This window comes from Bombina bombina, chromosome 9 (assembly GCF_027579735.1).
Source record: "Bombina bombina isolate aBomBom1 chromosome 9, aBomBom1.pri, whole genome shotgun sequence".
In the NCBI taxonomy this organism is placed as follows: domain Eukaryota; kingdom Metazoa; phylum Chordata; class Amphibia; order Anura; family Bombinatoridae; genus Bombina; species Bombina bombina.
In genome coordinates, this window is record NC_069507.1 from 149,763,892 (window position 1) to 149,789,165 (window position 25,274).

The 25,274-nt window shown below is 44.0% G+C and overlaps 1 protein-coding gene across 1 annotated transcript in view; it reads left to right on the forward strand.

Moving 5' to 3' along the window:
• Positions 1-25,274, forward strand: part of LOC128640465 (cilia- and flagella-associated protein 46-like) — a 638,812-nt gene that overhangs the window by 444,636 nt on the left and 168,902 nt on the right. Inside the window, exons 46-48 of the mRNA XM_053692944.1 lie at positions 7,338-7,351; positions 15,143-15,148; positions 24,438-24,628. Coding sequence (XP_053548919.1) covers positions 7,338-7,351; positions 15,143-15,148; positions 24,438-24,628 — 211 coding nt within the window. The remainder of the gene's footprint in view (positions 1-7,337; positions 7,352-15,142; positions 15,149-24,437; positions 24,629-25,274) is intronic.

The following is a 25,274-nucleotide window of genomic DNA, read 5'->3' on the forward strand; positions in this document are numbered from 1 at the left end:
ATTCTATCCCCTCCACGTAGTGGAGCTTTAATCTGGTCAATCACTTGCCATTTTAAGGATGAGACTACTTTATCATGCACATAGATGAAGTGTCTAGCTAGATCTGAACACTCAACACCGTTCTCTATGTTGTTCAGGTGTTCCCTGATCCTATTTCTGCCTTCTCTGGAGGTGCACCCCACATACTGCTTCTTACATTGGGTGCACTCAACCAGATATATTACGAAAATAGAGCGGCAGTTTGTATAGGACCCAAGATCAAACACCTTCTGTGTTACATATGATTGAAAATTTTTCGTAATGCGTGTGAAGCCACATGCTATGCAGCTGCTAAAGTGGCATTTATAATGTCCTTTAACCTCTAGCCAGCTGCTAACCCTAGCGGGGGGCTTAAGTAACAAACTGGGAGACAGCATGTTCCCTAGAGAACATCCTCTCTTAGGTACAAAATTACAACCTTTAGATACATAATCTTTAAGGCTGTCCTCAGCTGTAAGTATCGGGAGATGTTTACCAACAATGCTGCATATATCTTCAAACTGAGCACTGTACGCAGTAGTAAAAGTGGGTTTCAAGGAGCTAAACCCAATATCTCTTTTACTATTCCCATGGTCCCCCAATAGCTGTCTCCTGTCTATGCGACGTACTTCCAAAAGGGCTCTCTCAAGCACCTTTCTCTTATAGCCTCTCTCAAGAAAATTTTTCATTAGAATTAGGCTTTCATTTTCAAAATCCAATTCATCCGTGCAGTTGCGTTTTACACGGATGAATTGGCCCTTTGCAACCCCAAACCCTGTATATTTTGGATGATTGCTCCGGCCATGCAACACTGCGTTGGTAGCCGTGGGCTTCCGATACAAGGTTGTCTTCACTCTGTGGTCTTCAACATCTCCTATAAGGAGAATATCCAAATATGGTATTGTAAATTGATCACATTCATACGTAAATTGAAGATTAACCTCATTCTGATTCAAATATAGTATGAAAGCCTCAATATTTTGATGACCTCCCGTCCAAATGAACAGGAGGTCATCGATGTATCTTTTATACATCTTAATGTTCTTAAGGAATGGGTTGCCATCTCCAAAGACGTGGCACAGCTCCCACCAACCCATAAAAAGGTTGGCGTAGGCAGGGGCAAATTTAGCCCCCATAGCTGTGCCACGTCTCTGGAGATAGAAGGTTCCATTAAACAAAAAGAAATTGTGGGAAAGCAAAAAATCCAGGGTTTTAAGCAAAAAAGTTTTAAGATCATCACTATAATTACTAAATCTGTCTAGCATGAATGAAATGGCAGCCAAGCCGTGTGAATGTGGAATAGCAGAATATAGGCTGACTACATCGACTGTCAGCCAAACATTCTGTTCGTCCCATTGTATCTGTTCAATGCTATTTAGGAGATGTTTAGTATCCCTCAAATATGAGGGTAAGCAGTACACCAAGGGTTGTAATAATGATTCAACCCAATTTGACATATTCTCGAAAAGAGATCCAATTCCTGCCACAATGGGTCTCCCTTTAACCTCCCCAAGGGATTTGTGTACCTTGGGGAGGTGATGGAAAATGGGAATGATAGGCTCGGATGTATAGAGATAATCAGCAGTACCCTGATCAAATATCCCCATCTCGAGTCCTTCATCAATGAGGCATGCCAGGCGTCTGCCAAACTCCTTAGTAGGATTACATGTGAGCACCTGATAAACCTCAGAGTCACTCAACTGCCTCATAGCTTCCTGTATGTACATAGACCTATCTAGCACAACAACACTGCCCCCCTTGTCAGCTTGCTTGATTATAATGTCATCTCTTTGTTTAAGATTCATCAAAGCTGATGATTGAGCTGCACTGAGGTTGGGGCGAGGTTGTCGGCTCTCAGTCGACAGTTTAATCAGATCTTCTTCAATTCTGTGGTGGAACGCCTCAAAAACGGTCCCCTATCCTTGGTGGGATAGAAAACAGATTTGGGACGATAACCACCATGTGTGATTTTCATAAAGTCCTCATCTAGAGGAGTATTATTAGCCAAATCATAAGCAGTTAAATAATCCTTGGCCTCATCAAAATCAACCAAATCATAAATCTTGGGAGAAACCTCAATGATGGGATCAGTTTCTATTTCCATCTCATCTTTGCCATTTATCCAAAAGAACTTTCTGAGTGTCAAGTTGCGAATAAATTTATTTAAATCAACAATTGTATTGAACAGGTTGAATTTGGTGGTTGGTACAAATCCCAAACCTAAACCCAAAACCTCTAGTTCATCTTTGGTAAGTATGGCATTAGAGAGATTAATGACATTTAAATTGCATATTTGTTGCGACCCCCTCGTCTTTTGTTTCTTCCTGCATCTCTGCCTCTTTGCCCTCTTCCTGCGTTGCCTCCCCCCTCTCCTATGTTGTTGTCCCTGTGAAAAACCTGTTGTTCTCTGGTAGCTGGACTTGGTCCTACCTCTTGTAAATTAGGTCTTAATTCATTAGCTTTGACAGTCAAGAATTCCTGTCTCTTATGTTCTGTTGATAATAAACTTGCCTGTTCCCCATTCGGCTTTTTGTTAAATTGCCTGGTCACAACTGGCTCTGTACGAATACCACTACTGGGTTTGGGTCTTACTGCCTGATCAGGTTCAGTATTCACTAATGGTAGGGGTGTAGGGGAAGCTAGAGAGACATTCTGCTCTGTATAGTTAATGGGTAATGTTTGTGGTGTTGCAAATGACACGTTTCTCTGTCTGTGTTGTGACCCTGCCTCTAGAACGAGATCTAGACCTAGATCTAGATTTGTTCTGTGAAATATAATTATATGTATGCCAGGTATACACCCTGTTGTGTGCATGGTCTTCGCTGTCTCTCAAGAATTTTTTAAGCTTAAAGTTATCTAATTCAACACGAAACGCGTAGGGCCCGTTCAGTATACCCCTTATGCAAGGGCAATAGCTTTTATGCTGTTTTATTATTTTCTCCAATAAAGTCATTTTGATTTAACGCCTGGAGGTCTCGCTGGTCTTTCCACAATTACGTTTACCTATCATTTCCAGTTTGAGCCTTGGCGTACACCGGAGCAGCAGAGTTTGGATTGGTGTTTTGTGAAGTGACGTCTTCACGTAAAGCAGGGAAGACTGCATCAGGAAGACAACGTGTGCTACGGCCAGTAGCGAGAAACACGCTAACGCTGAAACTCACCCGGCATTTACATTGAAGAGGTTAGTGCATAGGAGGCCGGCGGGGACGGGATCCTCAGTACAGCTGGGAAGAATCGGATGATTACTCTGCAACCGCACAGTGGGGCCACGATCACGGCATAACCTGAACGCTGCTGGGTGAGTCACTGTACATACTCTTCCATTTATTCTCAACATCATAGAGCCTGGAGCTGCAAAGGGAGACGCTTTTGTGTATTTGTATATGAACTGCTTATTTCTCTCTTACGGCTTGGCTTACTGACTGCTTAAGTTCTGTTCCGGTGCTCTCATGGTTTCTTGTGGAGTTTATATATATCTGCAATTTTTTACCAGGGAGTGACTTATCATTATAAATACAACATGGAGAACCGTGATTTATTTTCACTACAGTCTTGTGATATTATGGATTTAGGAAGATTAACAATTGAAGATACATTTGAGAATCAAAGAGAGACACTTTCTATTAGTGAAGTCTTCTTACAGTTAGAGCGTACTCTCATCCGAGAATATAGAGCATGGTGGGACAAACGCTCTTTGGAAAAGTATTTAATGATGGGACTGATTCCAAGAGGCCTGAGGTTGAATAAATATCCTAGCTTTCAGGTTGATGATCCAGTGTTCATTGAAAAGTGGAATACCATCCTGACAGAATGTTCTAGGAGGCTAATGGAAATGATAATATCATTTAAAGAAACAGAACTGTCTAAAATACGTGAAGAAATAACTGAGTTACAGTTAAGGTTAAATGATTATACCACGCATGTAAAATATTGTGACATGGATGTAATGTTGAAAGATTCTGTCAACAAATTTCGTGTTGAATTAGATAACTTTAAGCTTAAAAAATTCTTGAGAGACAGCGAAGACCATGCACACAACAGGGTGTATACCTGGCATACATATAATTATATTTCACAGAACAAATCTAGATCTAGGTCTAGATCTTGTTCTAGAGGCAGGGTCACAACACAGACAGAGAAACATGTGTCATTTGCAACACCACAAACATTACCCATTAACTATACAGAGCAGAATGTCTCTCTAGCTTCCCCTACACCCCTACCATTAGTGAATACTGAACCTGATCAGGCAGTAAGACCCAAACCCAGTAGTGGTATTCGTACAGAGCCAGTTGTGACCAGGCAATTTAACAAAAAGCCGAATGGGGAACAGGCAAGTTTATTATCAACAGAACATAAGAGACAGGAATTCTTGACTGTCAAAGCTAATGAATTAAGACCTAATTTACAAGAGGTAGGACCAAGTCCAGCTACCAGAGAACAACAGGTTTTTCACAGGGACAACAACATAGGAGAGGGGGGAGGCAACGCAGGAAGAGGACAAAGAGGCAGAGGGGCAGGAAGAAACAAAAGACGAGGGGGTCGCGACAAATATGCAATTTAAATGTCATTAATCTCTCTAATGCCATACTTACCAAAGATGAACTAGAGGTTTTGGGTTTAGGTTTGGGATTTGTACCAACCACCAAATTCAACCTGTTCAATACAATTGTTGATTTAAATAAATTTATTTGCAACTTGACACTCAGAAAGTTCTTTTGGATAAATGGCAAAGATGAGATGGAAATAGAAACTGATCCCATCATTGAGGTTTCTCCCAAGATTTATGATTTGGTTGATTTTGATGAGGCCAAGGATTATTTAACTGCTTATGATTTGGCTAATAATACTCCTCTAGATGAGGACTTTATGAAAATCACACATGGTGGTTATCGTCCCAAATCTGTTTTCTATCCCACCAAGGATAGGGGACCATTTTTGGAGGCGTTCCACCACAGAATTGAAGAAGATCTGATTAAACTGTCGACTGAGAGCCGACAACCTCGCCCCAACCTCAGTGCAGCTCAATCATCAGCTTTGATGAATCTTAAACAAAGAGATGACATTATAATCAAGCAAGCTGACAAGGGGGGCAGTGTTGTTGTGCTAGATAGGTCTATGTACATACAGGAAGCTATGAGGCAGTTGAGTGACTCTGAGGTTTATCAGGTGCTCACATGTAATCCTACTAAGGAGTTTGGCAGACGCCTGGCATGCCTCATTGATGATGGACTCAAGATGGGGATATTTGATCAGGGTACTGCTGATTATCTCTATACATCCGAGCCTATCATTCCCATTTTCCATCACCTCCCCAAGGTACACAAATCCCTTGGGGAGGTTAAAGGGAGACCCATTGTGGCAGGAATTGGATCTCTTTTCGAGAATATGTCAAATTGGGTTGAATCATTATTACAACCCTTGGTGTACTGCTTACCCTCATATTTGAGGGATACTAAACATCTCCTAAATAGCATTGAACAGATACAATGGGACGAACAGAATGTTTGGCTGACAGTCGATGTAGTCAGCCTATATTCTGCTATTCCACATTCACACGGCTTGGCTGCCATTTCATTCATGCTAGACAGATTTAGTAATTATAGTGATGATCTTAAAACTTTTTTGCTTAAAACCCTGGATTTTTTGCTTTCCCACAATTTCTTTTTGTTTAATGGAACCTTCTATCTCCAGAGACGTGGCACAGCTATGGGGGCTAAATTTGCCCCTGCCTACGCCAACCTTTTTATGGGTTGGTGGGAGCTGTGCCACGTCTTTGGAGATGGCAACCCATTCCTTAAGAACATTAAGATGTATAAAAGATACATCGATGACCTCCTGTTCATTTGGACGGGAGGTCATCAAAATATTGAGGCTTTCATACTATATTTGAATCAGAATGAGGTTAATCTTCAATTTACGTATGAATGTGATCAATTTACAATACCATATTTGGATATTCTCCTTATAGGAGATGTTGAAGACCACAGAGTGAAGACAACCTTGTATCGGAAGCCCACGGCTACCAACGCAGTGTTGCATGGCCGGAGCAATCATCCAAAATATACAGGGTTTGGGGTTGCAAAGGGCCAATTCATCCGTGTAAAACGCAACTGCACGGATGAATTGGATTTTGAAAATGAAAGCCTAATTCTAATGAAAAATTTTCTTGAGAGAGGCTGTTACAGAAGCATTAGTTATTTTGTTGTGAAGAGCTTATTTCCCAGCAGCAATGCCTGAACCAGCAAGCCAGCGCCTAAGAAGGGCTCCAAGAAAACCGTAACAAGTATCATTTCATAAAGAGTTAACTCTTTTTTTTCAGCTTTTAGAAACTATTGCCTAAATACACATTTTTGCTGGCCTCAGCTCTAAGTTTAGGGATAACCAATCCCATTGTCTAATCACCTCTGGAGCCAGACTGCTAATTGATAAGATGAACTTGTAAACTTGTTATCTTAAGTACTGTAATCCTATTGTGGCCTGTCAAAGGACAGTGCTCTCTATCTAAATGTGTGATGGGGGATTTTGTGCTTCCCCCCCCTCTCCCCCTGGGAGTGCCCTGTGTGCATGTAACCTTAATAAAAAGCAGGCTGGGCATCCCAGTGCTGAGTTCTTGTTTGACCCTCAATCGCAGCGTTGACTCGTTTTTGTGGGCAGAAGGGTATCCTAGCTGTACTACAGCTAAGGGAGATTATTCTATATTTGCGAGACTCATATAGAATACTATGGAAAGCAGCTTCTCCCCTCTTTAGCAATAGGGATCCAGGCTACTAAGCGGTCCATCTCTCAGCGAGACTAAGGGTAACCGTAACATTTGGCGGCAGCGGCGGGATTTTCCTGGATTTCCTAGGAGAGGTACAGAACGGATGGAGAGCGCTTACGAAAAATTGAAGCGTACAACCCTAAAGGATTTACTTGAAAGCAGAGGGGGGTACACCAGCAACCGGCCGAGGAGAGAGCTGATCGCAGAATTGAACGAACTGGATCAGAGCTTCACAATGGTGGAAACACCGACCACGATTAGTGACGAAAAAACCAGGATTGTTCGGGAAAGGCTCTCATTATACGGGCCGAACCCCTCCATGGAATTGGTACAGCAGTTGATGGCGGAGGCGGACGAGGATATACGAGAGACTCGAGCCCACGAACTCAACCTAGCGAACGCACACCGCAATGCTGTAGCCCCGCAGGTAATCATCCCTGTCGAAAATGCTGGGAGGCCCAAGATACCCTATACAGCATTTCGACCCTTTCTAGAGAGCGAGACAGGGATTGATGAATATTTGGCGGACTTCGAAAGGCAATGTGCCCTGCACCAGATTCCCAACAGAGAGTGGCCCACGATATTGTCTGGGAAACTATCCGGGCGAGCCCTGGAAGCCTTTCGTACTCTGGGTGCTAAGGAAGTGACACAGTATGAGCTAGTTAAGGAGACACTGTTGCGACGGTACGCTGTAACTCCGGACACGTATCGCCGACAGTTTCGGGGCACGGAAAAGAAGCCTAACGATACCCATATGGAATGGGCGCACCGAATGCGGAGAGCGGCAAATCACTGGCTGAGCGGAAGTAAAGCGGTGACTGGGGAGGAAATTTTACAATTGTTTCTCTTAGAACATTTTTATAATGGCATGGAACAGCAAGGGAAGGAATGGCTGCGAGACAGGCGGCCTTCTACCTTAGAAGAAGCAGCCAAATTGGCCGATGAACATTATGACTCCCGTCTTCACGAACCCATGAACTACCGAGCTCCAGCACGGGTCGAACCCAGAGAGGTTTACCGTGCACCCCCTCGTGCTGAATTCCGAGCCCCGGTGCCCACAGGGCCCGTCCGACACTCAGGACCACCCAATAACAGCTCTGAGCATCACAGACCGACTTGCCACCGATGCAAGCAACCAGGGCATTTCATGGCTAGCTGCCCCCTTAATACGCACCAGACACCCAGGAATTACAATTACCCCTCTGGGTCCTATCGTCCGGCCCGGGCCCTCTGTGTTAACCAAGAGGCCCCTATGGAGGGATATGTGGGGCCGCTTCACGAGGCAGACCCTGTATATGCTGCCTCAGATAACCGCCAGCACCATCGGCAGAGGGTATGGCTCGAGGGGCGATCTACCGAGGGATTGCGAGACACAGGGGCTACTATCACGCTGGTACAGAGTCATTTGGTGCCAGAGCACAAGCGATCCGGACAGACTGTGGCCGTTAGAGTGGCGGGGGGGGATGTGTACAAAATTCCAACAGCTAAAGTGCATCTTGATTGGGGAGCGGGAAAGGGGGCTGTGAACGTGGGCCTAATGGATAATTTACCTGCCGAAGTACTACTGGGCAACGATTTGGGCCCCATGACTTCTGCCTATGCTCCAGTATGCAACAACGAGGCGGACCCAGTGACTACACGGGCCCAAGCCCGGACGGAGCGAGAGCTCTCACCAGTGCGGGAGACACAGGTAAGACCTACCCCGACCTTGCCTGACAGGTTAGGCCCCATACCCTGGGACACCCCAGATGCTTTCGAGGCAGAGTCTAAGACTGACCCGACCTTACAAAAGTACCGGGAACGAGCAGAGACCGGAGGGGGCGGGGCAGATAACGAAACATTCTTATGGGAAAAAGGGAAACTATACCGCTGGACAGAGAAAAGGGGACAGCGTAGGCGACAGCTGGTAGTGCCCCACAAATACCGTCAAGAAATCCTCAAAATAGGCCACGACATCCCCTTAGCAGGCCACCTAGCCGTTACCCGTACCCTACACCGCATTACTCACACGTTCTTTTGGCCAGGGGTGCACGCTGACGTTAGAACTTACTGTAACACCTGCGATGTGTGTCAACGAGTAGGAAGGCGAGGCGATCACCCTAAAGCCCAGCTAGTAAATATGCCCATTGTAGAGGAACCCTTCAGCCGGGTTGCTATTGACCTAGTGGGACCACTGGCTACCCCTAGTCCCTCCGGTAAGCGCTACATTCTTACCGTAGTGGACTACGCTACCAGGTACCCAGAGGCTGTCGCCCTATCCAACATACAAGCGGATACGGTAGCGAATGCACTAGTACAGGTGTTCTCCCGGGTAGGATTTCCAAAAGAAATCCTATCCGACCGAGGCACCCAATTTACGGCTGAATTAACCCAACAACTCTGGCAGGTTTGCAAAATTAAGTCCCTCCTGAGCTCCCCATACCACCCCCAGACGAACGGGCTGTGTGAGAGGTTCAATGGGACCCTCAAGCAAATGCTCAAGACGTTCACTCAGGAATACCGAGACTGGGAACGCTTCCTGCCGCACCTCCTATTTGCTTATCGGGAGGTGCCCCAGGAAACGACAGGGTTCTCTCCCTTCGAGTTGCTCTACGGAAGAAAGGTACGGGGACCCCTAAACCTGATCCGGGAGCACTGGGAGGGAGAGATGGAGGCTGACGGTGTCCCCATTGTGCCATACGTGCTGGAACTCAGGGACCGAATGGAGCAATTAGCCAAATCCGTGCGGGCTAATCTCCAGTTGGCCCAGAGAAGACAGAAAGTATGGTACGATCGGGGGGCCCGAAAGAGAATCTTCACCATAGGACAAAAGGTGTTAGTACTTAAGCCGGTGAAGACAGACAAATTGCAGGCGTCCTGGCAGGGTCCCTACCAGATCGTAGAGAAAAGGGGAGACACCACTTATGTGATAGCTAGCTGCCATGACAACAATCTTAGAAAGACATTCCATGTAAACATGCTCAAGGAATATTTTGAGCGACCAGAGAACGTGACGGCCGTATGTTGTTCCCCTCAGGAAGACCCCGACAGTTTACCCATTCCAGACCTATTAGAAAAGAGTCTCCCCACAGGTATAGTGGCGCAGGTTCAGATAGGGGACCGACTTAGCCCCACTGAAAGGGAGCAGCTCAACCAACTCCTCCAGTCCAAACACCTCACCTTCTCCCCGAAGCCAGGGTACACTACTTTAACCACCCACCAGGTAGATACTCCGGGACAAGCTCCCTTGCGCCAGGCTCCGTACCGAATCCCCGAAGCAGTTAGGACAGGAATGAAGAAGGAGATCGATGAGATGCTCCAGCTCAGGGTAATTGAGCCCTCCGATAGTCCATGGGCCTCCCCAGTTGTCTTGGTGCCCAAGAAAGATGGGACCACCCGGTTCTGTGTAGACTATCGGAGGCTCAATGAAAATACCGTGACGGACGCTTACCCTATGCCCAGGGTAGACGAGCTACTCGATCGTATAGCCAGGGGAAATTACCTGACCACTATTGACCTCTGCAAAGGTTACTGGCAGATTCCCCTGGCCCCGGAGGCTATCCCCAAGTCGGCATTCGTCACCCCATTCGGCTTATATCAGTTTAGGGTAATGCCGTTTGGGATGAAGAATGCCCCAGCTACATTCCAGCGCTTGGTGGATAGGCTCCTGGATGGCTTCCAGAGTTTTGCTTGCGCCTACCTGGACGACATAGCGATCCACAGTGAGTCCTGGGAGGACCACTTAGCTCATGTGGGAATGGTTCTGGATCAGATCCGGGCTGCTGGCCTGACTCTGAAGCCAGAAAAATGCCACTTTGGGATGGCCGAGGTACAGTACCTGGGTCACCGGGTGGGGTGTGGAAAGCAGCGACCAGAGCCGGCCAAAATAGAAGCTGTCGCCAATTGGCCCACCCCCATCACTAAGACTCAGGTCCTAGCCTTCCTGGGCACGGCAGGGTACTATAGACGGTTCGTACCAGACTACAGCACACTTGCCAAACCCCTGACTGACTTGACCAAGAAGAACTTACCTCGACAGGTCCTGTGGTCTCCCCACTGTGAAACGGCTTTCCAGGCTCTCAAAAATGCTCTAATTAACGCTCCTGTCTTGGCGGCCCCAGCCCTTAACAAACGTTTTATCGTCCATACAGACGCTTCCATGTTCGGGCTGGGAGCTGTCCTCAGCCAAGTAGGCGAAGATGGAGGGGAGCATCCAGTTGCCTACATCAGCCGGAAGCTCCTGCCCCGCGAAGTCAGCTATGCAGCGGTCGAAAAGGAGTGTTTGGCTTTGGTGTGGGCATTAAAGAAATTGACTCCCTATTTATATGGTCAGGAGTTCACTCTGGTCACCGACCATAACCCGTTGGTGTGGCTGAACCGGGTCTCTGGAGATAACGGCAGGCTATTACGTTGGAGCTTATCGTTGCAACCCTTCAATTTCACCATTACTTACAGACCTGGGAAACAGAATGGCAACGCCGACGGGTTGTCCAGACAAACAGACCTCAGCCCTGCATAACCAGCGGTCTGGACAGCCTTAGTCTGCCCCGAAAAGGGGTCAGACCGTGTCTGCCAGAGTGTTCCACAGAAAGGGAGCACTGTTACAGAAGCATTAGTTATTTTGTTGTGAAGAGCTTATTTCCCAGCAGCAATGCCTGAACCAGCAAGCCAGCGCCTAAGAAGGGCTCCAAGAAAACCGTAACAAGTATCATTTCATAAAGAGTTAACTCTTTTTTTTCAGCTTTTAGAAACTATTGCCTAAATACACATTTTTGCTGGCCTCAGCTCTAAGTTTAGGGATAACCAATCCCATTGTCTAATCACCTCTGGAGCCAGACTGCTAATTGATAAGATGAACTTGTAAACTTGTTATCTTAAGTACTGTAATCCTATTGTGGCCTGTCAAAGGACAGTGCTCTCTATCTAAATGTGTGATGGGGGATTTTGTGCTTCCCCCCCCTCTCCCCCTGGGAGTGCCCTGTGTGCATGTAACCTTAATAAAAAGCAGGCTGGGCATCCCAGTGCTGAGTTCTTGTTTGACCCTCAATCGCAGCGTTGACTCGTTTTTGTGGGCAGAAGGGTATCCTAGCTGTACTACAGCTAAGGGAGATTATTCTATATTTGCGAGACTCATATAGAATACTATGGAAAGCAGCTTCTCCCCTCTTTAGCAATAGGGATCCAGGCTACTAAGCGGTCCATCTCTCAGCGAGACTAAGGGTAACCGTAACAGAGGCTATAAGAGAAAGGTGCTTGAGAGAGCCCTTTTGGAAGTGCGTCGCATAGACAGGAGACAGCTATTGGGGGACCATGGGAATAGTAAAAGAGATATTGGGTTTAGCTCCTTGAAACCCACTTTTACTACTGCGTACAGTGCTCAGTTTGAAGATATATGCAGAATTGTTGGTAAACATCTCCCGATACTTACAGCTGAGGACAGCCTTAAAGATTATGTATCTAAAGGTTGTAATTTTGTACCTAAGAGAGGATGTTCTCTAGGGAACATGCTGTCTCCCAGTTTGTTACGTAAGCCCCCCGCTAGGGTTAGCAGCTGGCTAGAGGTTAAAGGACATTATAAATGCCACTTTAGCAGCTGCATAGCATGTGGCTTCACACGCATTACGAAAAATTTTCAATCATATGTAACACAGAAGGTGTTTGATCTTGGGTCCTATACAAACTGCCGCTCTATTTTCGTAATATATCTGGTTGAGTGCACCCAATGTAAGAAGCAGTATGTGGGGTGCACCTCCAGAGAAGGCAGAAATAGGATCAGGGAACACCTGAACAACATAGAGAACGGTGTTGAGTGTTCAGATCTAGCTAGACACTTCATCTATGTGCATGATAAAGTAGTCTCATCCTTAAAATGGCAAGTGATTGACCAGATTAAAGCTCCACTACGTGGAGGGGATAGAATGACGAAGCTACTGTTCAAAGAAGCCTTTTGGATCTTCAAGTTACAGACTAGAAGACCAAAGGGCTTCAATATTGAAGGTGATGTCATTAATTTTTGGAACCGGCAGTACTAAAACTGGCTATAACTAGCTGGTAGTTTATAAAATGCCCATCCTATTACTCTATAATTTTTTCAAATAAGTATTATACAATAATGCCTACTAGTAGGATCTATAAATACATTACAAGCAGTTGAGTCTGACTATGACAGTGGAAAGGATAAATTAATAATAAGGTACTAGATACACTTAAGGGTTAGCATGTTGGTTAGCAATCAAATCCAGCATAATATATGGTACCCCCTTAGAATGGATCTTAACAAAATAAGGCAAACCTATTTATATCCATGATTAGGCATGCATACTTTAATAATTATTTGGATCTTACTGTGATCATTATGTTCATGCTGCCCACTAAATTTTGAATCCATTCCCTTAGTAATAGTTTGAAGCATTTTATGTCCTATTTTTCCTTCCTTCTCTCTCTTTTTTTTTTTTCTTTTTTTTTATTCCTTTTCTTCACTTTAATTTAGGAACTATGATTAATATATGTTGCTTGACTTTGTTTGTACTAATGACTGCAATTCATGTAAACACTAGTTTAGGATTAAATGATATGTGACTATGTTAATGTTTTATATTATAGCTAATATGCATTGGATAGAAATGTGATTCATTAGTTACTAAGTATTCAAAGTCATTTGTTGCAATCCTGATCACTTAATAACAAGACTGTTAGCTAATGTTCTGTCCCTTTAAATAAGCATATACGGGGTTTCCTACACCTGGGGACTCAGGTGTATTTAAGTAGCAATATTATGTGAACTTATCAGTCCATGAATAAGGCAGAGGGCTGCCGAAACGCGTAGGACCCGTTCAGTATACCCCTTATGCAAGGGCAATAGCTTTTATGCTGTTTTATTATTTTCTCCAATAAAGTCATTTTGATTTAACGCCTGGAGGTCTCGCTGGTCTTTCCACAATTAACTTTGTAATTTACTTCTATTATCTAATTTGCTTTATTTTCTTGATATCCTTTACTGAAAAGCATATCTAGATAGGCTTAGTAGCTGCTGATTGGTAGCTGCACATAGATGCCTCGTGTAATTGGCTCACCGTGTGTTCTTTAACAAAGGATATCTAAAGAATGAAGCAAATTAGGTAATAGAAGTAAATTGGAATGTTGTTTTAAATCCTCTATCTGAATCATGAAAGAAATGTTTGGGTTTAATGTCCCTTTAATTTATTAATAGTATCTATTTTCCAGTGTGAGTATATTGTAAAGTTAGCCCCTGGACAAACCCACTGTTAGCCATCAGCCAAGCATTAGAGTATTTTATTATTGATTTTAAAGTGAAGGTAAACTTACCTTTATGACTATGCAGGATTTCATTTGTTTCACAAAATCAATATGACTTTCAGTCATGATTCGTTATAAATCTAATTTCAAACCAACTTATCGTCATTATTGTTCCATTTGCAAACGTACACAAATGCAACCTGTAAATTTTATTTATTTTTTGCTGCCGATCACGTTTCTGTATCAGCCAACTGAAATTCTGACCGCTGGTGCACGTCATCCGCCCACTTGACCCTGTGCACATGCGCTATTGTTTTCTCAATCTCGGCATCCATGCACGCTCATGATTCAGCAATATCAAGGAATCCCCATAGGACTTGTTATAGGGAGTGCCCATTTTCGCTTGCGCAGAAGACTGTGAAATCGCCAATTGGCACATGCACTGTTTCACGGAGCCTCATGAACGCGCTTTAGGAAGACGTAGAAAGCGGGTGGGACCTGCTCTCTACGTCAAACACAAGAAAAGCCGGAACTGGTTTGTGGGAGGAGTTAGACATCACAACGGTAGGGAGATAACGATTTAAAAATAAGAAAATTGGAAAAAAAACTTAGCGATTAGGTTAGGATAATATTAACAAATGCATTCCTGTATTTTATATGCTGAAACTTAACTTTCACTTTAAGTCCCTTTAAGAGAGATAGTTTCATCATGTTTTTATTATTACCTATTTAAGGGGCTGTTAAAGGGACATGCACCTAAAATATTTCTTTCATGATTCAGGTAGAAAATACAATTTCCTTCCATAAGGCAGGGAGAGTCCACAACTTAATTCCTTACTGTTGGTAATACAACACCTGGCCCCCAGGAGGAGGCAAAGACACCCCAGCCAAAGGCTTAAATATCCCTCTCACCCCAGTCATTCTTTGCCTTTTTTTTTCACTATAGGAGGTGGCAGAGAAGTGTCAGAAGATTTGGATAGTCCTGTAATGGGTATGTTCCCTTCAAGAAAGGACTGGAGTTTTAAGTAATCATGTCAATCTCTCAGTGAGAGTAATGATGAAAGTTAGAGTCTGGAGATCCAGGGAAAGTTTTTCTGTGAACCCAGTTTTCTAACAGCTCCTGAGCAATCAGTGTTGGCGAGTTTCACTGCTTGCTGTTACACACTCAAGTCCACGTCAGAGCGTCACTGCAAGACTGTCGCACTTGAGAGGCTGTGCTTGTTCCACAGCATGGATCCTGGAGGGTAAGACCGTTTATATATACACTTTTGGGTTAATATCTCCTTCAGGGAGATTATTTGAACAGCTAGGGGCTATTTACAACTGCTTTAATGTGAGAGTTTTTGGGCTCATAGACTGTGTCCTTTTGGCTTGGAACAAACAGGTTTCACTTTCGTTTTTTGAGTGTTACGCAGCTCATAATAGCTTAGCGCCCTTTTCATAGCAGGGGAAGTCCTGTCCTACACACCACGTGACCGGGTGCAGTCTTTTTCATTTTCCTATGATCCTGCTGCGGACATCACTCCTAGCTGCCTGGGTCTAGGAGGTGATGAGTGCCCCAGCTGTTGGGAATATAAAGGTGCAATTTTGGGGTGGAGTTAGCCAGCAAACTAGGCGGACGTGCTTGCTTATAGCTCTGTCTACAGAGCTCACCTCAAAAATACAGCCTTAAAGTGTAGCTTTTGGCCACTAAAGTTGCCCATATCTGGTGGGACAAAGGGGACCTAGCCTGGAATACCCCAGAACTTCTAAAGCAGAAAAACATGAGGCAGCAGGGACCTGGAGGAAGCGGTTGCTTCAGACCCCGAGGAAAAGGGATGGTAACACCCTCCCCACCATACCCTCACCTCACAGCCCCACGGAACACTGCGAGCCACCCTTGCCTACCTCCCTCGTGGGCACGAAATCTAGTAGATTGGTGGAGGTGCTGTGAAGAGGAGAGCCGGAGCCAGAACAGTCTTCTCGTCCACGTAGGCAGGCAACAGAGCTGACACCAGTTAGAGCAGCTTACAGCAACCTGGGACAAGGGTGTAGGCGGCTTTGACAGACAGAGATGGACACGCAGATGTTTCCTAAGGTAGGAGTGGAGTGGTGCAACGGATTCTTTGCTGCTTCTGCTTTTGGCGCGAATCGCCATTGATCCCGGCGCATAAGTGAGCGCCCCGCCTACCTTAACAAGCGCTTTGGCACTTGGCTTTTATTATCGGCCCATTACAAGACCACTTAGCCCCACGCAGCTGGATGAACTGAGTCCTGGTTCCGGCCAAGACTAGAGATAAGTGCCCCTTCCAATTTATTAGACCCAGCAGCTCCCCTGTAAAAACTTACACACCCGCTTGGGCAGCAGAGAGAGGGGAGGGTTAAAAGATTGTTATAACAAGTGGCAGCACCTAATCATTGTTTTGGCTGCCCTCAGCACTGCAGCAAATAGGGAGTCCTCACAGCTTAATAAAAGAGACATAAACTGCAATACGGGTCTGAACAGGCCACTGACTTTTAGCTCTGCTTGTGTGAATAGGGCCCACGTTGGCCAGTCAGGGGGACCACATTTGAGAGGAGGGAGTGGGTTTCCCATGGTGAACCAATTCGCAGAAGACAGGGAAAAAAACAACATAACTGCCTTGCATTTACTATCTATATCCTGTGCCCCTGTTAAGCAGTTCCCTGAGATGTTGCCAGGCGATAGGCCACCCCTTTCACTTAAACTCTATATACATCTGGGGACCACTAGCTAACGGCTTTTAACCTGCTACGCCCTGAATGGGCATGTCCCCTTGAGTCCTTTTTCCACTCTTCTTACAGAGGTGCCCTTTTTTCTTTAGACCCTGACTCACCTCAACATGTGAGTTGCACCTAAAGGCCTGAACCCCGCCAGTCCAACAACATACAGCATACTTGGACCAGACAAGGTTACTCTGATAATATAGCTTCTATTTTAAAATTGCCATGTCACATGCATTCAAGAGAAAGCAGAAGTCCCACACCGGCCCTTAACGGACAGTAGCGGATCACTTCCAACAATCGGACAGAATAACCTCAGATGAGGAGGGCTCAGATGCTGGAAATCTGTCTAACGCCCAGATCGGCACCACCTTGTCACAACAGGTTTCCCGTCTCCCATCAGCTAACAGCAAGTCCAACAACATGATGGACTCCATCAAATCGATACTAGCTTCTCATCATGAATCCCTCTCAAGGAAATTTGACAGATCGCATGCTGACTTGAAGAGAGATATTGGTTTGATTGTAGAACGCACTTGTGCGTTAGAATGTAAACAAGAAGACTTAATGATAGACCATACCAATCTTCTAAGTTATTCGCAGAATTTGGCTGGCCAACTATCAGACCTGGAGATGATGCTGGCTGACCTAGAGGATAGATCGCGCCGTAACAATATCCGGATAAAAGGGGTCTCGGAAACAGTTCTACCTCAGGATCTTGAACATCACCTGCAAGACCTTTTCCAGTCTATTCTAGGTCCTGCCCTAAAGGAAGAAGCCCTCATAGATAGAGTCCATCGGGCACTGAGACCAAGATCTGCTGATGAAGGGAAGCCGGGAGACGTCATCGCCCGGCTTCATTATTATACCTTTCGTGAAAAGCTACTCAGAGCCTTGGCTAAAGATAAGGTCTTGACAGATAAATTCACTGATCTTCAAATCTATCCAGACCTCTCACATCACACGCTCCAACTGCGTAGACACTACCAACCATTTACGAGAATAATGAGAGACAAGGGTCTTAAGTACAGATGGGGATTCCCAGTGAGGCTCTTTATTACAAGAGAAGGGCAGCAATATGTAGCCTCCACGCCTCAGCAAGCAAGGGAGCTACTACAGAAATGGGATTACCTTCCAAGGGATGCAGATGACAACTTCACAAGCACCACTACACCCTGTGACCTGCGAGCATCAGCACCAGAGTGGAGACCCCTGCCGCAGAGGCCTACTTCTGCAACAAAGAAAGGGACGGGGCCAATGGGCCTTAATTCTACTCAAACAAGATAGTGACTCTACCTGAACTTCTACTGTATTTCCCTCCAGAGGATAAAGACTTAGCCGTAGTGAACATCTCTGGCTACCCTAACAGCCCAAATGATTGAAGATGGTTGAGAACTGTAAAAAATGTGTACTGCCTGTTATGCCTAAAAACTAGATAGTGGCTTAATTAACTTGATATAGATGAACGAACAGCCTCCAGATGTCTTTATTTTAGTATATTGTTATTTCATAGATGTTTATTTAGCAACAGTCATTTGATAGTGGTGCTTTGGGAGTTAGCTGGCTTCCCCCTCCTCTCCATTTGTGACTCATAGAGGGTAAGTTAAGACCTAACATAGCCTGGACTGTTCATGCATTAGCTGGAGGGATGGGGGGGGGGGACTACAATCAGCTGGCTTGATATGCCCCGACATATTGTTACAGAATACCCAACACCCCTGAAAATTAGAGGATAGCTCCATTATCTATAACTGTACGAGTGAAATACTTTCTAATGTTTCTACCTGAGTTAAAGGTGAATTAATTAATGTTTTCTTAACAACATTTATTTTTTTGTGTTGGGTGTTTTTGGAGAGTTGGTTGGCTCCCCCCTCCTCATAACAGGCGACGAGTAAAAAGTAGCCATAATGTGTTTCGGACTCCCAGTGCAACGGTTGGGGGGATGGGGGGGGGGGAGTCTGCAGTCAACCAGCTTTGTTCTCATCAGCTTATCGTTACTACGGCTACTATCAGGCTGATTTAATATACTAATGGGGGATTGTTGAGTAAGATCTCTATTTATGTCAGTAATCTTGTCTACTGTTTTATTTTTTCATTGAATTGTTATTATGTTAAAGTATGCTACATTTATATTTTATGTGACTTGCGGGAGGTAAGGCTCTGTTTTGCTAACCACCCCCCCAACTAGTTAGTTGTGTCCTCCTGGGTTAATCCCTGTGAGAGCACTCATTGTGAAAGTGTGAATTTATCACTTTATTTTGCCTCCAAGACTCCTGTGACACTCTGCTGCAGTGATATCTGGGTACACTGTCCTTCACACCAGCCCAATTCTAGAAGACGGACTGATCCTGAACAGTTCTTAAGAAGCCCCCCCTCTCTTCCAGACATGGCTCCAATTAGAGTAGCAACCCTTAATTCACAAGGTCTGAATTCCCCCACAAAGCATAGCCTCCTGTCAAGATACCACCTGCCTCTCAAAATTCACCTGATGTTCCTTCAAGAAACACATTGGACAGGGGGTTCCCAGTTTTTCAAGAGTTCCTCATACTACCCAGTATGTGAAACGGCCTCAAAGCCTGAGGAGAAGAAAAGAGGGGTAGCCATAGTATTTAGTAGAGATTTAAAATATACTGTTGAATATATTGAAAAAGAGGAGGAAGGCCCCTTTCTCATAATTGTATGTACTCTAAATGATGTTCTATTTATTCTAGTTTCCTTCTACACCCCAAACACCCAACAACTACCTTTTCTGCGCAAACTCCTAAGACGCATTGACCAACTTAAAAGGGGACATTTAATAATTGGGGGAGACTTTAACTTAGTATGGGACCCGACGCTTGACAAACAGTATGCTTTGAAACCGCAAACTGACAGAAACATATCTTCTACCTACAATGCCTTTCGTAAGCTAATATTCCAGCACAATCTATACAATGTGTGGAGATGCTTGTCCCCAACGAAGAGGGATTTCACACATTACTCTAAGGCCCATAACTCTTACTCCCGAATAGACTACTTGCTATGCGACCAGTGGACGCTAGACGGATTTAGCGACTCTAACATCAAGACATACACCTAGTTAGACCATGATATGGTCTGTACTGACCTTTCCCTGCTACAGTCACCGACTACTCGACCCTCTTGGAAGCTCCCTGAACAGTGTCTGTCAGAAACTGAAATTCCTGAACTTGAAGAGACCATACAGGAGTTTCTGGAACACAATGATATAGGGAACACGAGCATAGATATAGTCTGGGTGGCCCTTAAGGCATAACTTAGAGGGTACTTCATAAAAAAAACGGCAAACTCCCATAAAACGGCAGCATCTTCTTTAGCTAAATTATACGGAGAGCTTTGCACACTTGAGACAACAAATAAGATGAGCCCAGTGCCACTAATAGCCCAACAGTTAGGACTAATTAGGGAGGAAATCTCTAGAAGTGAAACCCTGAGAGTACAAGAACACCTCCATAAGCTGCGACAAACATACTACTTTAAGGGTAACAGAGCGGATAGGTTACTTGCGAACAAACTTTGCAAGCGCATGCAGCAACAGCGGATTGCATTAATTAAAACACCTAGAGGTAAGGCCCACTAACCAAATGAGATAGGCGAGGCATTTGCAGAGTACTACACTTCCCTGTACAATTTAGAAGACATTTAGAGAAAACTACTAAAGCAAGCCCCAATGCTATTCGGAAATTTTTAGAGGGACTCGATTTGCTCACATTGTCCCCTGAGGCTAGAGCAGAACTTGAGGGCCCATTCACATTAGAAGAAGTTAAAACGGTGATAGGAAACCTTACACCCCCTAAAGCCCCGGGACCAGATGGGTTCACAGTTACCTTCTATCAGTGCCTAGTTTCAATAATTTCCCCGGTTTTACTTAAGTTTTTTACAAATGTAGCTGACAGGGGACACTTTATCCCAGAGTATCTTGAGGCAAACATTATCACTATACCCAAGGAAGGGAAAGACCCGTCGCTTTGTTCAAGCTACAGGCCCATTTATCTCATATCTCTATGCAAAGGTCTTGGCTACCTGGCTAGGGAGTTACTTACCGTTCATTATTCACTTGGATCAAGTAGGCTTCATCCTAGGTAGACAAGGGTCTGACAACACTCGTCGCCTCTTGAATATATTTACTGAAGTGGCTGATATGGGCCTTCCCCTACTCACCCTGTCGCTTGACGCTGAGAAAGCATTTGATAGGGTGAGGTGGGAATATCTGTTCCAGACCGTCAAAGCATTTGGTATCCCGGATTTCTTCTGTGGGGCAGCTGAAGCACTGTACACGGCTCCTTTGGCGGTGATTAGAGGGCTGGGATTCTGTTCCCCCAGAATCGCAATTAAGACAGGGCTGCCCCCTTTCCCCACTTTTATTTGCTTTAGTGATTGAACCACTAGGAGCAGCAATTAGGAAAAATTCAGAAATCCAGGGTCTCCAGCTGCATGACATGGGGCAGAAATTAGCATTGTTTGCAGATGATCTCACCATTTTTCTTACAGATCCTTTGGCATCTCTTCCCCCGTAAATGTCATTGCTGCAATTATTTGGGGAACTCTCCTACTATAAAGTTAACGTGGATAAGACCGAGGCATACTCTATTAATATATTGCCAGGAGATCAGGGAGATATCCAAAATCTGTATTCCTTCAGATGGTCAGTTAGGGGTATGTGACGTCTAGGAGTTTTCCTATCCCATATGAAATACATAACTATACAGGAAAATGATGATGTACTCCTGAAGAAGATTAAATTAAAGCTTAACACTAAGAGATATGATGAAATATCTTGGATGGGTAGTGTAGCTGCCCTCAAAATGACGATCCTCCCCAAGCTCACATACCTATTTAGGTGTATCCCAATTCCGGTCCCGGCAACTTTGATCCACAAATTCCAGGCATTTAACTCATATGCTTGGAATAACAAAAGGCCCCGGGTAGCAGTGCATATTCTCCAGTCCCCTATAGAGAGGGGGGGATGGGGCTACCGAGCGTGAAACTATATTACGAGGCCGCTATGATAACCCATGTGACCGCGTGTGGACCTGATCTCCCGCCCACTAGATGGAGGAACCTGGAGCAGGCGTCGCTACCGGCATATGTCAGGTTGGCGGACCTGATTTGGCTTCCCCCCATCAACAGTCCAATTTGCACATAGCTAATGATATAGTGTAGGTCTGTCAGCTAATCTGGTTCAAGTTAAGGAATAATAGATTCATTGCTCCCCACCCCTCCCCCGTGCACTCTATATAAACGGATTACTTCAGGGACTGCCAGACACGCACATCAATACATTGGCTCAGACCGACAAGGTAGTAAGATTTGATATGCTTCTCTTTATTGTTTTCTTCTTCATATATTGTCTCCTTATGTTCACATGGAACAAGTATAACAAAATGCATAAGCTGTATTGTGCAATGTTGACCTCAATAAAAACTTTATGACAAAAATAAAAAGGTGCCATTTTTTAAATAAAAGCGTCTTTTTTTGTCCTTCTGTGGAGATATACTTAGCTATGGAGGACTCTGATACTACATTAGAAGGCTCCGCTCTTTCTGTACTAATTAATAATTCCTGTTTATATTGTGAGGAGACTGTGGTTTGCCCGCCTGCTCAATTTTGTTCCTTTTGCCTAAGCATTGTTCTAAAGTCTAAGAAGGGAGACAAGCCTGCTAATACTCATAGCGCTATTAGCCCCTCTGAGCCATCTACCTCTCAGGAATCTATGTCCCGACAGATTACTACCCTTTCTACGCTACCTGCTCCACATGCAGTTCCCCGCGGGTCAACTAATCCTCCATCTGGAGGGGACTTTTTTCCTGCAGACTTTACCGCACAGTTACAATCGGTGGTGTCTGAGTGCCTTCCCTCCCTCTAGCAAACGTAAGGGAAAGGTTAAACATATTTCTCCTGACCTAGAGTCATCTAAATATTTGTCGGATTTAGCTACTATGTCCCAGCTATCCGAGGATGAGTTAACCTCTGTAGCTTCCGAGGGTGAACTTTTTGAGTTGGAAACTTCAGTTTCTAAACCTCTTCCAGTGGAGGAACCCTCCTTCAGATTTAAAATTGAACATCCTTGTTTGTCATCTATGCGGGTAAACATAAGGGTCAGAAGGCCACTACGTCTTCCCTGTCTTTCTGGTTGAGAAGTGTCATCCACCTAGCTTATGAGACGGCGGGACAGCAGCCTCTTGAGAGGATCACGGCTCATTCCACTAGAGCAGTGGCTTCCTCCTGGGCTTTTAAGAACCAATCCTCTATAGATCTGATTTGTAAGGCGGCTACCTGGTCTTCCTTACACTCTTTTTCTAAATTTTACAAGTTTGATGTGTTTGCTTCGACTGAAGCAGCTTTCAGGAGAAAAGTTTTGCAGGCTGTGGTGCCCTCAGACTAGGGTCCTCCTCTCTTTTGTTCCCTCCTGGTATTCCTTCAGTGTCCTCTGGAGCTTGGGTATAGTTTTCCCAACAGTAAGGGATGAAGTTGTGAACTCTCCCTGCCTTATGGAAGGAAAACATGATATATGCTCACCAGATAAATTATTTTCCTTCCTGGCAGGGAGAGTCCACGATCCGCTCGTAATTTATTTTTGTTGGGCAGCTCCCTTTTTATATTATTTCTTCTGGCGCCTTTATACCCTGATGTTTCTCCTACTTTTCCCTGTTCCCTCGGCAGAATGACTGGGGTGATAGGGGAAGTGGGAGGGATATTTAAGCCTTTGGCTGGGGTGTCTTTGCCTCGTCCTGGTGGCCAGGTGTTGTATTCCCAACAGTAAGGAATGAAGTTGTGGACTCTCCCTGCCAGCAAGGAAAGGAATTTATCTGGTAAGCATAAATTATGTTTTTAAACAACTTTCTAATTTACTTCTATTATCAACTTTGATTCATTCTTTTGGTATCCTTTATTGAAGGAGCAGTAATGCACTACTGGGAGCTAACGTACAACATCAGTAAGCCGATGACAACATGCATATGTGTGCAGCCACCAATCAGCTACTAGCTCCCAGCTCCTGAGATTAGCTAGGTATGTTTTTCAACAAAGGATACAAAAAGAACAAAGCAAATTAGATAATAGAAGTAAAATAGAAGGCTGTTTAGAATTGTATGCCCTATCTGAATCACTTAAAAAATGGGGTTTCATGTTCCTTTAAAGTCTTTTCTACTTACATATTATATTTAGCAGTTAAGCACTGCTTTCCAAGAGATTTTTCATACAAATATGACCATCATTTTGTTATAAAGCTTACATTGCTATGTTGTCCAGAGAAATATACCTTTCAGTCTTCTTGAATATATTTATATTAACTCCTTTAATGTAGCCAGTTAGAGACTGATACAAAGGAGATCCTTCCCTAACAAGCAAACACTGCGTAGCATGTACTTTGGTCAGTGATCTGAAAACTGGTGCACTCCACCCTCACTAGAAAAAAAACACAGTATTTAAAGGTATCATGCAGGGAAAATGAAAGTTAAATATATTGCTACATGTTTTCCTATTTTAGGGTAACTGCATTTTGAGTTTAGCATCCCTTTAATCTTGGCCAATATTGTTATAAAGTATTTTTAATAGTCTATAAATTGTTTCCAACACAATACATCTGAAGAACATTTGGTTTATTTCGGCTAACCATTGAAGAAAATAAAACCTTTTTAAGTCATTGCTAACATTATTTTGTGTGTGTCGCAGGCAGGAGGTATCAGTTTGCCAAGTATGAGGACAATTGCTAAAATGAAGCTAAAGTTTTGTGAACTCTCTTTGGAGATGATCCAACTAATTATTACTGAAGAAAGCGAGAAACTACAAGAACAAAAAAGTAAAGGAAAACTCTGTGTAGCTGTTGAAGAATTTGTAAGATCCACACCAGATTACAATTCAATAGAACAGGTATGATATTGCTATGAAGCTATTATTTACTAAGTATGTGTATGTGAATATGTGAATAGGTTGCATATAGACCCTATTTGTTTTATATTATATTTTGAAATTTGCCTATCTCTATTATAATAAACATTTTCAAACTTTAACTTTTTATTTACTGGACCAATATTTTCTTTCATTTTTGTCATTTACATGAGAAGCAAAGAATGGGCAACTTTCTTTGTCTACTTAAAATTATTTTTTCCATGAAAATATCTTTTAATGAACACATATTCTGATGAAAAAAAATGTTTATTTGTTTGTTTAAGATATAAACTCTGGTCCTTATTCTGTATATGTATGTGTAGATATATATATATATATATATATATATATATATATATATATATATATATAAACACATAGAAAGTCTGGCACTCTCTTACAAGCACACAGCTAGATTTAAAGCAAAATGGAAGAGTTAGTTACAGCATTTGGCCAAATGATGATAGGCCCAGGAGTCGGACCACGTAAAGGTATCTCCCTCCCTTGGTCCCTAAACTACAGCCACACAAGACTGACAAACAAGGGTGACCCTTTGTAATTTCCCTAGACAATTACAAAACACGAAAATGGACTGCACTCACAAACTGGACCAGGTACACATCCCATG